This window comes from Balaenoptera acutorostrata, chromosome 9, assembly GCF_949987535.1.
Source record: "Balaenoptera acutorostrata chromosome 9, mBalAcu1.1, whole genome shotgun sequence".
Taxonomy (NCBI): Eukaryota; Metazoa; Chordata; class Mammalia; order Artiodactyla; family Balaenopteridae; genus Balaenoptera; species Balaenoptera acutorostrata.
Window position 1 is genome coordinate 26863127 of NC_080072.1, and position 16663 is coordinate 26879789.

Sequence of the window (16663 nt, forward strand, 5' to 3'; positions counted from 1 at the left end):
TTATTTTAAGCTGTTTTCCTTTTCAAAATACCTGACATCTCTAGTTTGATTTCATTATTTAACAAATATGACAACAGAATAATTACAAAAATATAACTTTTCACAATTCAAGCTAGATGCATGGTACTAAAAGTCATCATGAAGGCTACCATAGGGCACGCCCATTAAGCTATGACCTTTATACCTGTGAACATTCACATCACCTTAAAAGTCTCTATGTCTTCTATCTTTACCACAAATTCATCACGCTCTCTGTATTGGCCTTCTCCTCCACTTTCTGTGTTCTCCTCATCTGTAAAACCTTCTATGGCAACAGTGTCCTGTCCTTTTGCAAACTGGTCTGAAGGAAGACCATCAAGTTCGATGGACTTTGGGGGTTCTGCAGAGTTTATATTTTCCAGGATATTTACTGCAGATGAAGTAGAGTAGAGAGGTTCTTGCTTAACTGTACCCACAGTGGTGGAGGAAGTAGTAGCAGTACCAGTAGTATTGGCAGTTGGACTAGTAGTTGCCACCTGTAGGGCTTCTGAAACTAGATCAAGCAAATGCAAATTAGTAATACAAATTATTAAACATTTACTTGCTTTGAGTAAAATCTGAACAGTTTACAAAGAAAGAGCTTATTATTTTTGCCATCAAATTGTTTGAAACAATGAAATTAAAGAATGGTTGTTAACTTCTAAGAACCGAAGTGGTGAGAATTACATCTGGATGACGATTAGACAGAGAACCTCCATCGACCTAAACTTACCCCTACTTCCACTTAAGTATTTAGCACAAAAATATTTTTAAAAGAATAGAGACAAAAAAGTGATGCAAGACAAGGAAGGGTCAGCCAACTGAAACTGTGAATTCCTAGAAGAAGAAAAGCTGACTGGACGTGGAAAACAAAAACAGCACCCCCCAAATACTTTGAAATAGCAGTAGAAGCTACCGAAATAAAAAGGATTATAAAGTAATGTTATGAAAAACTGTATGCTAACAAATAACTTAGATGAAATGGACAAATTCCTAGAAAGACACAAACTACCAAAAGAACTCAAGGAGAAAGAGAACATCTGAATAGACCAATAACAAGGGAATAAAAGAAATTAAGAACATCCCACAAAGATAAGCACAGACCCAAATGGGTACACAGGTGGGTTCTATCAACAGTTAAGTAAGAATTAATACCAATCCATTATAAACTCTAAAAAATAAGAGGAAACACTTCCCAACTCATTCAAGGCCAGTATTATTCCAGACAAAAATATAATGAAAAAACTACAGACCAGTATCCCTTATGAATACAAACACAAAAACCTTCAGCAAAATATGAGCAAATATACCAATATATAAAAGGATTACACATCATAACCAAGTGGCTTTTATCCTAGGAATGCATGCTTGGTTTTAACAGCTGAAAATCAATCAATCACCATATTAATATAATAAAGGACAAAACCACAGGATCATCAGAATAGGTACAGAAAAAGCATTTAGCAAAATTCAGTATCATGAATTTAAACACTTTCATGATAAAAACACTTAAGAACCTAAAAATAGAAGGGAAGTTCTTCAACCTGATAAAGGCCATCTACAAAAAACCCACAGCTAACATCATACCTAATGGTAAAAAATGAGATGCTTCCCCCTAAGAAGGATGTCTGAAGAAATAAAACTGTATTTGCAGATGAAATGATCTTGTATACAGAAAATCCTAAGGAATCCACTAAAAAACCATTAGAATAAATAAATTTAGCAAGTTTGCAGGGCATAAGATAAATATATAAAAATCAACTGTATTTCGAAATGCTTGCAATGAGCCATCCAAAAACGAATTTAGAACAAAATTCCATTTATAATATCATCAAAAAGAAGAAACCATTTAGGAATAAATTTAACGAAAGAAGTACAAGGTTTACATTCTGAGACCTATAAACATTGTTGAAAGAATTAAAGGTCTAAATAAGTGGAAGAACATCCTGTGCTCATGGATAGGAAATCTCAACGTTGTAAAGATGGCAATACTCCCAAATTGATTAAAAGAATCAAGGACTTCCCTGTCGGTCCAGTGGTTAAGGCTCCACGCTGCCACCCGCACTGTAGGGGGTGTGGGTTTGATCCCTGGCCAGGGAACTAAGATTCTATATGCTGTGTGGTGCAGCCAAAAAAAAAAAAAAAAAAAAAAAAAAAAGAATCCGCATAATCCCTATAAAAATCCTAGCTGCATTTTTGGCAGAAGCTGACAAACTATTCCTAAAATTCATATGGAAATGCAAGAGAGCCAGAATAGCCAAAAAAAAAAATCCTGCAAACAAAGAATAAAGTTGGAAGACTCACATTTCAGAAATTTCAAAACTTTACCACAAAGCTTTAGTAATTAAGACAGTGTGATAGTGGCATAAGGATAGACATATAGATCAAGAGTAGAATTAAAGTCCAGAAATAAACTCTGTATTTATGGTCAAATGATTTTCAACAAGGGTGCCAAAACCATTCAATGGGGGAAGAATGAAAAAGCTTTTTAACAAATGGTGCTGGGACAACTGGATAGGAATGAAGAATCAAGTTGGATGTCTACCTCACACCATATACAAAAATTAACTGAAAGTGGATCATAGACATAAATGTGGAAGTTAAAATCATGAAACTCTTAGAAGAAAAATAGGTGTAAATTTTCATGACCCTACAAATTAACAAAAGAAAAAAATAAGCTGGACTTCATCAAAATTTAAAACTTGTGCTGCGGGCTTCCCTGGTGGCACAGTGGTTAAGAATCTGCCTGCCAATGCAGGGGACACGTGTTCGAGCCCTGGTCTGGGAAGATCCCACATGCTGCGGAGCAACTAAGCCCGTGTGCCACAACTACTTAGCCTGCGCTCTAGAGCCCGCGAGCTACAACTACTGAGCCTGTGTGCCACAACTACTGAAGCCCGGGCGAGTAGAGCCTGTGCTCTGCAACAAGAGAAGCCACCGCAATGAGAAGCCCACACACCATGACGAAGAGTAGCCCCCGTTCGCCACAACTAGAGAAAGCCTGCATGCAGCAACGAGACCCAACACAGACAAAAATAAATAAATAAATAAATAAATAAATTTATACATTAAAAAAAAACTTGTGCTGCAATTGATGCCATCACAAAAGTGGAAAGATAACCTACAGAATGGGAAACACTGCTTACAAATCATGTACTTGCCAGAGATTTGTATCCAGGATATATAAAGAACTCTTACAACTCAATGATAAAAAAGACAAATAACCCAATTTAAAAAGTGGGCGAGGGCTTCCCTGGTGGCGCAGTGGTTAAGAACCCACCTGCCAATGCAGGGGACACGGTTCGAGCCCTGGTCTGGGAAGATCCCACATGCCGCGGAGCAACTAAGCCCATGTGCCACAACCACTGAGCCTGTGCTCTAGGGCCCGTGTGCCAAAACTACTGAGCCCACGTGCCACAGCTACTGAAGCCCATGGGCCTAGAGCCTGTGCTCCACAACAAGAGAAGCCACTGCAATGAGAAGCCCGCGCACCGCAACGAAGAGTAGCTCCCACTCGCTGCAACAAAGACCCAACACGGCCTAAATAAATAAATAAATAAAATTTATTTTTTAAAAAAAGAAAGTGAGTTAAGGGACCTATTTGTCCAAAGATATAAAAATTGTCAATAAGCACATGAAAGGCCGTTCAACACTATAAGTCCTTAGCTCAACGCAACTTCAGTAGATAATTGCAATCTCACAGCTATTAGGATAGCTACAAAAAATACAGGCAATAACATGCTAGCAGGCGTGAGGAGAAACTAGAACCCTTGTACCTTGCTGCAGAGAATGTAAAATGGTACAGCCACTATGGAAAACAGTTCGGCCATTCCTCAAAATGTTAAGCATGAAGTTACCATATGACCAAGGAATTCCACTTCTAAATTCCACTTTCTAAATAAATAAATCCACACAAATACCTGTATGAGTGTTGACAGCAGCATTATTCCTAATGGCCAAAAAGTGGAAAAAACCCAAATGTCCATCAACTGATGAATGGATACACAAAATGTGGTATATCCACATTATTAGGGAATAAAAAGGAATGAAGTACTGATATATGCTACAACATGAATAAACACTGAAAACATTACATTAAATGAAAGAAGCTAGTCACAAAAGGTCAAATATTATATGATTTCTTTTACATGAAATGTCCAAAAAAGGGCAAATCTATAGAGAAGATAGATTAGTGGTTGCCTATCATAGGGTGTGAGTGTGGGTGTGGGGACTGACTAATAATGGGTTTCTTTTTGGATGATGAAAATATTCTAAAATTAGGTCACGGTTATACAACTCTACAAAACCACTGAATTGTACACTTTAAATGGGTGGATGTTATGGTATGTGAATTATAATTTAACAAAGCTGTTATAAAAGGACTTTGAAGCCTAGAGCTGATAGAGAAGCTCCAGGTTGAGAAACAAATATAAAGAACATGTAGCACTGCAGCGGTAATTTTGAGTAGTGCTGATGAACTAAAATAATAACATATACAATAATAAGTAAATAAAACAGGAAGGGCAGTGATCCCCTTGCTTATGCTGAGCTGTAGGCAGCAGGGGTGGCTTGATCACAGGCCAAAATGGAAAAACTGTTCCCTGAAGAAAGTGAACTCTACCTGCCTACAGGAGGGGTTGAGAGGGAATCAAAGCAGAGCCCAACACAAATCCAGACCTATGAAACACAGAAGAAAATGGAAAAGCAGATAGGCAAGGGAAATGAGTGAACTACAGTGCTTGGCAACTAGAGTACATCTCTCCCGTATTCTAGCTAATTAGGGGGAAGGAGGGGCCGGGGGGGGGCTGTCTAGGAGCTGTCACCAGCCAGCCTACCTGATCTGTATCCCAAATTAAAACTATCCTCATACATTTATATGACTCCTCCCAATCAAAGGGAGAGGCCTGTTGAGGAAATACAAATGAATAATCTAATTATCAAGTCACTCTGCTGTGTATCTTGAACTTATACAGCCTGTACGTCAATCATATCTCAGTAACAATGAGAAAATAATCTAATCATTCAAGATTAGATTACAGAATTTTATCCTAATGTAATATATTTTTATGCTACTATAACTATACATCATACTTTCTGCCTCAAAAATGTATATAAATGGAAATCAATTTTTTATGTCTTGTGACCGGAAGGCTCTATATATTAAACACTTCTAACATGATAATACTTATAATACATTATAATACCGTAGATCTAAATTAATATTTTTTCAAATTTAATGTAAAACAAATGTAAATGTAAAAAGAATGCTTCTTTTGAGTGGATGTGGCATTTAAAACTTACTCGTTTATGGACTCATGGGTGAATATTACTTATTGAGATAGGTTTTACAACCAATTTTATTTCTGTCCTTCATTTTTATTGATAAAGGAACTGGGAAACATTGTTCTTATAAATAATGGATGAATGAAGGAATAAAAGGGATTTTATTATAGCAATGTCACTGAATTTTGAAAATACACTCTAAGTTACATGGCAAAACAAATCACATAGCTATCTATGAACAAAAACAGAGATACGGCCACCAGCAGACCCTCAGAAAAGGAAAATTGTAAGGGACAAGCTTTAGTCATAAGCTTGTCATCCCAAGGAGATGTGAGGTGCAAGAAAGAATGGAGGGCAGTATGGTAAATATATAAATAAACCTAAGCAAACACTGACTATTTAATACACAATTTCTTGTTGAGTATTAGAAAACAGGATAGAATTAAAATACGTGGGGGAATTCCCTGGTGGTCCAGTGGTTAGGACTCCGCACCTCTACTGCCGGGAGACAGGGTTTGATTCCTGGTTGGGGAACTAAGATCCCGCAAGCCACGTGGCGCGGCCAGAAAGAAAAAAAACGCAAATATTAAAATACATGGTAACATTAAAGTTAGGAGGGGGTAAAATGGAGTTTTAGTGCTCAGTCTTTATGTTATTCAGGAGGAGAGTAAGATACTAATAGATTTTGAGAAAAGTGAAAATGCATATTGTAATCCCTATTATCTCCAGGTAAAGAACAGAAATATTTCATCAAAATCATCGGGGGGGGGGGGGTGGTGAGAGGGTAGGTAAAGATAAGAATGAAATAAGACTGACCATGTATTGATGATTACTGAAACTGAGTGATTCATAAATCGGTTAATTATACCAATCTTTGTAACTTTATGTTTGAAATTTCCGTAATAAAAAGTTAAGGAAATATTTTATAAAAAGAATAGCTTCCAAATTAGCGGAAGGAAAAACTTATCAATACTGTATGATGCTCTTTATGAGAAGTTTTAAAATGAGCCAAACAAAAGTATAGGGATACATACACAGGTGGTAAAGTTTATAAAAGAAAAGCAAGGAAGTGATTACCATCCAACTCAGACGGTGGTTAGTTCTACAGATTATGAGCTGGATTTACTTTAGCACTCAATTTATTTTTGAACTTTCTTGCTTTCCAATGAGTAGCATTTAACACCATAAATTTTCTTCTTTGCCCCACACATTCCTGGCACACCCTATAATGCTCCACTGTCCTAAGTGAGTTGTCATTTCAGCTTTGGTTTCCTTTTAAAGCCATGAGTTATTTAGAAGTTAGCAGAAGTTATTTAGAAGTTTTAGAAAGAAAAAACTTACTTTTATTTCTTTGTCTCTTTTTTCCTTTCTGCTATTCTTTTATGAAATTACTGCACTGTGGTCAGGGAATATGTCTTAACTAATATCTGCATTTATAAATTTATGGGAATTTTCTGTGTGTTTTCCTTATGTGTATCATATTTCCATATGTGAGTTATATCTCACAAGAAAAAAATGTTCTGAAAGAAGAGATATGGAAAATATACTAAAAATGCTAACAATAACAAAAAGATTAGTATGGCAATATTAAAAACCGAAATGAGAAATTAAATGTGAAAAAGAGAGATTTTATTATGCTAAAAGGAAATATAACTGTAGTAAAATTTTAAACACCCAATTACATGGGTTCCAAACATCAACTACACAGTATTAGAAAAACAATAAAACATAGTTGTATACTTTAACACACCGTTTTCAGGAGTCAACAGATGAAGCAATCTAAAAACAAATAAGGATAGGGAGGATTTAAAAAAACCTTTTTATTAAAGATTTAAAACATACATAAAAGTAGAGTATACAAACCCTCACATACCATAACCCAACTGTAACAAGCACAAACATTTTGATAAATTTATCTTTCTGTCATCTCTTTTATATTTGCTGGGATAGTTTAAGGCAAATTCCAGACCTATCATTTACTTGCAACATGTACATATACATTTTCTTAAATAACCTAATATCATTTATTACATTACACAAAAAATAAAAAGATATAAAGGACTTAAACAATATTACAAATAAAACCTATTAGCACTTGGTACTCATGGGATATTTATAAAAATTGACCATTTACCAAGCTACTAACACAATTTCCACAAATTTCAAAATGTAGACATTACTTAAGCCATATTCCTTTGACCACAATACAACAGGGCCATAAGTTAGTATTAAAGGAATACCAAAAACAACAAAAAAACCAAAAATCTACTGGGAAACAGGCAAAACCCCACTATTCTTAATAACTCTTGGGTTAAAAGGAAATCAAATGAAATGACAAACCATTTAGAAAGGACAGTGAGAGCATTAAAAATTGAAACCAGAGGGATAGAGCCAGAGTGTGGTGAAAAAAAAAGGAAACTTACAACTTGAATGCCATTCATTAGACAGCAAACAAATAACAAACTAGCCAGCAAGAGAATATTCAACCCAGGGAAGATAGGGAAAAAGAACTGATAAAAGCAGAAATTAAGAAAAAGTGAGTAAAAAATGATAGGAGCAAAAAAAACAAAACAAAACAAAAACAAAAGTACATTGGTTCTTTGAAAAGAACCATTAAATAGGCAAATCTTCCAAAAATTGATAAGGAAAAAGATTCAAATAATCACTTGGAACAAGAAAGAGAACATACCTACAGAAACAGAGGCGACTACAAACTTATGAGGTAATAGTATGTACAACTTTATAACAACAAATTTTAAAATCTAAATGAAAGAGATGATTTTACTAGAAAATATGCCATTCTTAAATTGACCCAGATAGATCAAACTATCAGGAAAAAACTAGAAAGTGCCAGATATATTCTTAGAAATCCCAATTATATATAATAAGCTTTTTCAAATTTAAACAAATATAAAAACTTTCCTAATTCAATTTGTAAGGTCAGCATATTCCTGAATACAAAAGTGAACAAGATTAAGACAAAAAATACTATACATTCACTTCATTTATGAATCTAGGTATAAAAATCCCAAATAAAATACTAGCAACTTAAATCTTACAGTGGACTAAAGCAATTCATCATGACCAAGCAGAGTTCATGGTAGAAATTTTTACAAAGAGGTTTAGCATTAAGAAATCAAGTAATAGATGAATGTGGGGGTAAAAGAAAGCAGATTTATCAGAACCAGCTCAAAAAAGCATCTGACAAAATTCAATGCTCACTGTTAATTTTTAAAAAATCTTAAGAACTTCAAAACATAAGGATATCTTCTTAAAGAGTATGGTATACTAGAAACTGACAAATATATTTCATAGTCAAACACTACATATTTTACTAAATATCAAGAAGGAGGCCAGGATGCTTGCTATCATTGCTACTATTAAACAACAGAGGCCTGAGCCAATAAGATAAGTAACCAAAAAAAAAAAAAAAAAAAAAAGAAACAGGTAAGTTACCATTATTTTTAGAAGATATAATTATCTGCTTAAGAGTGCAAGGGAATCAGGTGGAAAAACTGTTAAAATAGAAATTCAACAAAAATGCGAAACACACGATGGAGACACAAAAATCAATCATTGCCATATATTATCAGTAACCAATGAGAGAACACTATGGGGAAAATTATATTTAAAATACTAGTAAAACTATAATATAGAATATCTATGTGGAAAAAATGATAAGATATTAAAAGACATAAAATGAGATCTGAATAAGTAGAAAAACACATTCCATAAGTGGATGAGAAGACAATATTGTAAAGATAACAATTCTCCCTTAAAATTAATTTATGAATTCAATGTAATCACAATCAAAATCTCAAAACATTGAAGGGGCTCCTACTGGCCCGTTACAGGACAGTTTGAGCATCAGAAATAACGACTGTAACCTGTAAGACAATAAATTTTTAAAAATTCATGAAAGGCTTCTGGTGCCAACCAAGATGCAGTTAAGTCCACTAGACCTACCTATTACAAATAAAAACTCTGGACAAAACATAAAATGCAACTACGTGAAGACTCTGAAAAGTTAGTAACTGCAGGCAGACTGGGGAGGGAAGCCCAAACTGAAATAATCTTTATATAGAGGTGTTTCCTCACTTTCCTTCCTCTCTTATCACCTAGCATTGACTAGAGGGTGGCCCCTATGCAGAACTACACAGGACACAGACAACATAAACTCCAAGAAAATCTGTCTTTCTGGACAGAGGAGTGGGGAAAGGAGCCCCATGCAAAGTGAGAATGTGGGGGGCCACTGTCATTTCTTTTTTCTTCTCTTTCTCTCTCCCAGCCCTGCCCCAAAGGCAACCCAAGTCACAGAGCTGCAACGCAGAGGCAGTAAACCTGACATTTTAAACCCGAACAGAAGACCTGTCTTTTTGGTGTACCAGAGGCACCTGGATGGGGCATGGGCTCCTATGGCATGAAGAGAGTAGAAAATGTTGTATGTCAATTATATCTCAATAAAGTTGGGGGAAAACATGTAGGAGGATTCCCTGTCCTTTTTTCTCTTCTCTCAATGTGCTGCCCCAAGGGCAGTCCTAGTTGTACAGAACTGTGTTAAAGCATAAGCAGCTAAAAAAAATCCAAGGAAAATTTCAGCTTTCTAGCCAAATGTCTGGGAAAGGGAACCCTGAGAGCTGGGCATGTAGGGAAATTCCCAAGGAAGAGAGAACTGGAGAGTGGTATCCTCTAATTCTGTGCATGAACCCACACAAATCTTAGTTTCGTGCCTAAACTGCACATATGCAGAATAGACCCAAACTAGTATAGCAAAGTCTTTGAGATCTAAACTATAACAAACTCTACCATCTACCCAAGTTCCAGACTAACTGCTCCAACAGATCCAAAGCACCAGAGCAAAGGCTTTGAAAACTGAACTAACTTCAGACCATCACTCAAAGGTGAGACAGAACTTATGGTCTGACTGCTTGCTAAAACAAAACAAATCAACATTCTGCAAAGGATTTTAATAGAACCCAGAGTCTCACAGTATTGTACTCAAAATGTCCAGGATATAATCCAAGACTGCTCAATATATTAAGAACCAGAAAAATGTGACCAGTCTTCAAAGGGAAAAGATAATTGGCAGATGCCACTCTAAGGTGACTCAGACGTTAAAATTATCAAAGACTTGAAGGCAGCTATCATAATCATGCTCCCTGAGGTAAGGTGAACATACTTTTGAAATGAATGGAAATATGTAAGTTCTCAGCAGAGAAACTGGAACTAGAAAAAAGAACCAAATATAAATTTTAGAATTGAAAAAAATATCTGAAATAAAAAATTCACTGGATAGGCTCAGTAGCAGAATTGAGAAGGCAAAAAAGTCAATGAACTTGAAGACAGACCAACAGAAATTATACAATCTGAAGAACAGAGGGGGAAAAAAAGATTGAAAAAGAAATAAACAGGACCTCAGGAACCTGAGTAACAATATAAAAATATTTTACATTTATGTCATTGGAGTCCCATAGGAGAGAAAGAGATGGGTGCAGAAAAAAATAACGCCCCCAAACTTCTCTAATTTGGAAAAAGAAATACATTTTACAGAATCAAAAAGCTCAGTGAACTCCAAACAGGATAAACCTTATCCAGACAAATAATTACAATCCTGAAAATCAAAGAAAAAGTCTTAAAAATGGAAAACTTCTTTGTGTTGAAAGGAAATGATACCAGAGGGAAACCTGGAACATCAGGAATAAAGGAAGTGCAACAGCAATTATAACTATCTGGGTAAATATAATAGACTATTTTGCTCCTGTTAAGTTATTTAGAATATATATGACTGTTGAAAGCAAAAATTACTTCTCTATCAGGGTTTTCAATATATGTAGAGGTAATATATAGGACAGATATATATAACATAAGGGCAAGGGTAAAGAGATCTCTATGGTTTTTAGGTTTTTATTTTAAGTAGCAAAAATATTAACTAAGTGGATTGTAATCACTATGTCAACCACTAAAAACATAATACAAAAAGATATAGCCAAAAAAAAAAGAGATAAATTTAAAAATAAAATGGTAAAAAGTTCAAATAATTTTTTTTTAAAGATAGGAAAGAGGAGACAGGAACAAAAAAGGGGGGAAACAGAAAATGATAAAATGGAAGATTGAACTATATCAATAATTACATTAAATGTAAATGGTCTAAACATACTAGCTGAAAGACAGAGATTATGAGATTAGAGTTTTTTAAAAAAAGACAAAATTGAACTATATACTGTCTACAAAATACCCACATTAAATATAACGTCACAGATAGGTTAAAGGTAAAGGATGGAAAAAGATATACATGCAATTCATCAAAAGAAACCTGGAGAGGCTACACTGATAACAAAGTAGACTTCAGAATAAAGATTATTACCAAGGATAAAGAAGGATATTATATACTGATAAAAGGGTCAATTTGCTAAGACTTAACAATCCTAACTGTGTACATATCTAAAAACAGAGGTCAAAATACACAAAGCAATAACAAATAGAAATGAAAAGCAAAACAGACAAATCTACAAGCATACTTGGAAGCTTTGGAAATCCTCTCGCAGTAATTGACAGAACAAGTAAACAGATAATCAGCAAGGAGAAGAATCTGAACAGCGCTAACAACCAACTTGATCTAATTGACATTTATACAACAATCCACACAACAGCAGAATACACATTCTTTTAAAGTGCACTGGAACATTTATCAAGATCAACCATATTCTGGGCTATAAAGCTAACCTTAAAAATTTTAAAGAATTGAAATTACACAAAGTAGAAATCAATAAAGGACAGATGTCTGGAAAATTCCCAAATATTTGAATATCTTTAAATATGATTCTAAATAACTCATAGATCAAAAAGAAAGCACCAAATGGAATTTTTAAAACTTTTGGAACAAAAGAAAATAAAAACAAATAATAAAAATAAAATCTGTGGGATATAGCTAAAGCAGGGCTTAGAGAGAAGTTTGTAACATTAAATGCTTAAAGCAGAAAAGAATAGAGGTCTGAAATCAGCAATTTAGGCTTCTACCATATGAAACTAGAAAAAAAGTACTAGCGCATAATAAACCAAAATCAAACAGAAAAAGGAATTAATGAAAATAGCAGAAATCAGTGAAATTGTCAACAAAGGAGAAAAATCAATGACACTAAAAGCTGGTCTTTTGAAGAGATCAATAAAATTAATAAACTTCTATCTAGACTAACGAAGATGAAGAGAGAAGACACAAATGACCAACATCAAGACTGTAAGAGTGGGACCCGTGCACTACAACTACTGAGCCTGTGTGCCACAACTACCGAAGCCCGCATGCCTAGAGCCCGTGCTCCGCAACACGAGAAGCCACTGCAATGAGAAGCCCATGCACCGCAATGAGGAGTAGCCCCCCACTCGCTGCAACTAGAGAAAGCCCACGTGCACCAACAAAGACCCAGTGCAGCCAAAAATAAATAAATAAACATTTTTTTAAAAAAAAGGCCATATTTTATTTAAAAAAAAAAGACTGTAAGAGTGGGAGTCACTACAGGACCTACAGAAATTAAAAAGATAACAAGGAAATGCTACTAACAACTCTATATTCATAAATTTGACAACTTAATGAAATGGACCAATTCCTTCAAAGATACGAAACACAGTCAAGAAGAAATAGACTAGTTGAATAGTTCTGTCAGAGAAATTTAATTCATAGGAAACTCCAGGTCCAGATGGTTTCACTAGCAAATTCAACCAAACATTTGGGGAAGAAACAATACTACCCAATCTCTTGCAGAAAACAGAGAAGAAGGGAATACTCCCCAACTCACTTATGAGGTCAGCAATAACCAGATACCAAAACCAGACAAAGTCATTACAAAAAGAATACTACAGACTAATATTCATTGTGAACACAGATGCAAAAAAATTAAAAAATTGAATCCATCAATGTATAAATGAGATAATACATCACAGTCAGTGGAGTTTATCCTGAGAATGCAAGGCCACAGATACATTTAACAATCAATGTAATTTACCATACTGACAGACTACAGAAGAAAACTACATGATCATTTAAATAGACGAAGAAAAAGCATTTGACAAAATTCAACCTCCATTCTATTATAAAAACTGTTGGCAAACTATAAAATATAAGGAACTGCTTTAATGCAATAAAAAAAGGCATCTACAAAAACCTACAGTGAACATCATAGTTAATGGTGAAAGATTGATTTCTTTCTCCCAAAGATCAAGAACATGTTCAGGATGTCCACATTCAGCACTCTTATTAAACACTGTATAGGAAGTCCTGTATATTAAGACAGGAATGAAAAAGGCATTAGACTGGAAAAGAAGAAATAAAACTATCCTTATTTGCAGATGACATCATTTTCTACATAGAAAATCCTATGGAATCTAATTTTTAAAAACCATTTTTTTTTTTGGCCATGCTACATTGCTTATGGGATCTTAGTTCCCCAACCAGGGATCGAACCTGTGCCCCCTGCAGTGGAATCGCAGAGTCCCAACCACTAGACCGCCAGGGAATTTCCATTAAAAAAATCTTAAAATAAATCAGTTGTAAAAAAAAAAAAAAAAAAAAAAAAAAAAAAAAAATCAGTTGTGTGGATTTAAGATCAATGTATAAAAAATAACTATTTTTATAATCTACTAATGCATAATTGGAATTTGAAAATTTTAGAAAGTGTCACTTACAATAAATAGCACCCCAAAAAACTTAGGAATAAATCTAACAAAGCAGCATCTATATGCCAAAAACTACACAAGACTAGTGAGAGAAATCACATGTGTGCATGAATTAAGACTCAATATATTGTTAACAGTTTAGTGTTCCTCAAATTGCCACAGATTCAAGGAAATCAAAATCCCAGAAGGATTTTTTTGTAGATACCAACAGCTGACTTGAACATTTAAATGGAAAAGGAAAGGAACTAGAATAGGCAAAACAATTTTGAGAAAGAACAAATTTGGAAGACTCACACTGCCTTATTTCATTCAAGATTTACTGTAAAGCTATAGCAATTAAGACAGTGTGGTACTGGTGAAAGCATAAACACATAGATCAATGTGACAGAATTGAGAGTCCAGAAATAGATTCATACAAATATGAATTCATACAATTAATTTTTGACAAAGGTGCAAAAAGCACTCAATGGAGAAAGGACTGTCTTTTCAACAAATGTGTTGGAAAAGCTGGACTTCTATGTGCAAAAAAATTAACTTCAACCCATACCACATATCTTATACCAAAAAAAAAAAAAATTCAAAAGGGACCCTAGACTTAAATGTAAAATGCAAAACTCTAAAATTCCTAGAAGAAAACAGGAGAAAATTTTTGTGACTATGGGCTAGGTGAAGATTTCTTAGGATACAAAAAGTGCAAATCATAAAAGGAAAAATGGATAAACTAGACCTTGCTGCAATTTAAAACTTCTGCCCTTCAGAAATATTTAAGGGCTGTGGGAATTTAGAGGATATAAGCACTAATTCTGCCAGGAGTAACTTCCACAAAGTGACTTTGAAGATGGTCTTCAAAGATAACTAAGTGTCTGCTGGGCTAAAAAATCAAGAGGAAGGCCTAGGTAGAGAAAAACCTGCCCAAAAGGAGCACAATTGTGACAGGGGCTCACAGGTCCAAGGAACAATGAGAAATTCAGTTGTCACAGAAGAGGGGAAGTGCAAAGGGTGGAGCAAGAGTGAAACATGGAAAGGGAGAATTTTTACACATTATTTTAATTTTTTCCCATGGAGCAACAAGAAGCATTTCAAAGCAGAGAAGTAACAATTGGTTTTCCTTTTTTATAAAGGTAAGTGTGATGACAATGTGGAGGACGGACTAGTGTAGAGACTGATGGGAAGGATTCTAATGAGAAGTCTGTTGCAATAGTCCAAGCAAGAGATGATGAGTTCTCACAGATGAGGAGGCAATGGGGATGGTAAAGGGAGAACTTCAAAGACCTATTAGTAAGGATCGGGTTGATGGTGGTGATTTTTAACTAAAAATGAGATAATAACTGTTGTCTGGAAGAAACTAGTTCTAGATTCATGTTTTATAACAGAGATTATAAAATGTTTGCTCTAGGAACATAGGAGGGAATATAACAGTAATTGCAAAGAACTCTGAATTGGGGGAATAGAGTGTAAAACCTTACTAGGATTAGCCACATCTGTAATGTTTTGACTCTAACAATGATTTTCCATTATGCTAATTTCCTTGTATAACAAAATGAGAATTCTTTACAAATGTTTTAGCAGAAATTTATGCTAATAGAATATTTGGGATACCAGCTGTTTCATATTACTTTAGTAGTTAAAAAGGTAGTCTCGGGCTTCCCTGGTGGCGCAGTGGTTGAGAGTCTGCCTGCCGATGCAGGGGACACGGGTTCGAGCCCTGGTCTGGGAGGATCCCGCATGCCGCGGAGCAACTAGGCCCGTGAGCCACAATTACTGAGCCTGCGCGTCTGGAGCCTGTGCTCCGCAACAAGAGAGGCCGCGATAGTGAGAGGCCCGCACACCGCGATGAAGAGTGGCCCCCGCTTGCCACAACTAGAGGAAGCCCTCGCACAGAAACGAAGACCCAACACAGCCATAAATAAATAAATAAATAATTTAAAAAAAAATTAAAAAAAAAAAAAGATAGTCTCAAATCTGGAGAGAAGCTGAAAAGTACATCACAAAACAAGGTTTTACTCATAAAGCACCACTCTATTCATACAAAAGAGGTAGGCAGGGGCTTCCCTGGTGGTGCAGTGGTTAAGAATCCGCCTGCCAATACAGGGAACACGGGTTCAAGTCCTGGTCTGAGAAGATCCCACATGACATGGAGCGACTAAGCCCGTGCGCCACAACTACTGAGCCTGCGCTCTAGAGCCCGGGAGCCACAACTACTGAGGCCACATGCCACAACTACTGAAGCCTGCACAGGTGTGCTCCACAACAAAGACAAGCCACCGCAATGAGAAGCCCGTGCACCGCAACAAACGGTAGCCCCCGCTCACCGCAACTAGAGAAAAGCCCGCATGCAGCAACAAAGACCCAACACAGCCAAAAAATAAATAAATTAAAAAAAAAAAAAAAAAGAGGTAGGCAGGAATACAGGTTCTAGAACTAGATAAACCTGAGTTTGGATTTCAGCTCTGTCATTTACTGACTGTATAGACCTGGAAAATTCATTTAGTCTGTTATATCATCCGTATATTGGAGATAACAAAGCACATCTTACAGCATTGCTAATAGTTCCTGGCACAGAGGTGGTAGCTATTTTATTGTTATAAGTACTTTTTTCCTTAGCATTATTTATTTTCTTAAAGCTTTTGTTTTTTCAAATTTATTTATTTTATTTTTATTTATTTTTGGCTGTTCGGTCTTTGTTGCTGTGCGC

At 35.4% G+C, this 16663-nt stretch overlaps 1 protein-coding gene across 2 annotated transcripts in view; it reads right to left on the reverse strand.

The window, feature by feature from the left end:
* Positions 1-16663, reverse strand: part of QSER1 (glutamine and serine rich 1) — a 79695-nt gene that overhangs the window by 20274 nt on the left and 42758 nt on the right. For both annotated transcript variants that reach the window (XM_057552442.1, XM_057552443.1), the window contains one exon: positions 204-532. In XM_057552442.1, coding sequence (XP_057408425.1) covers positions 204-532 — 329 coding nt within the window. The remainder of the gene's footprint in view (positions 1-203; positions 533-16663) is intronic.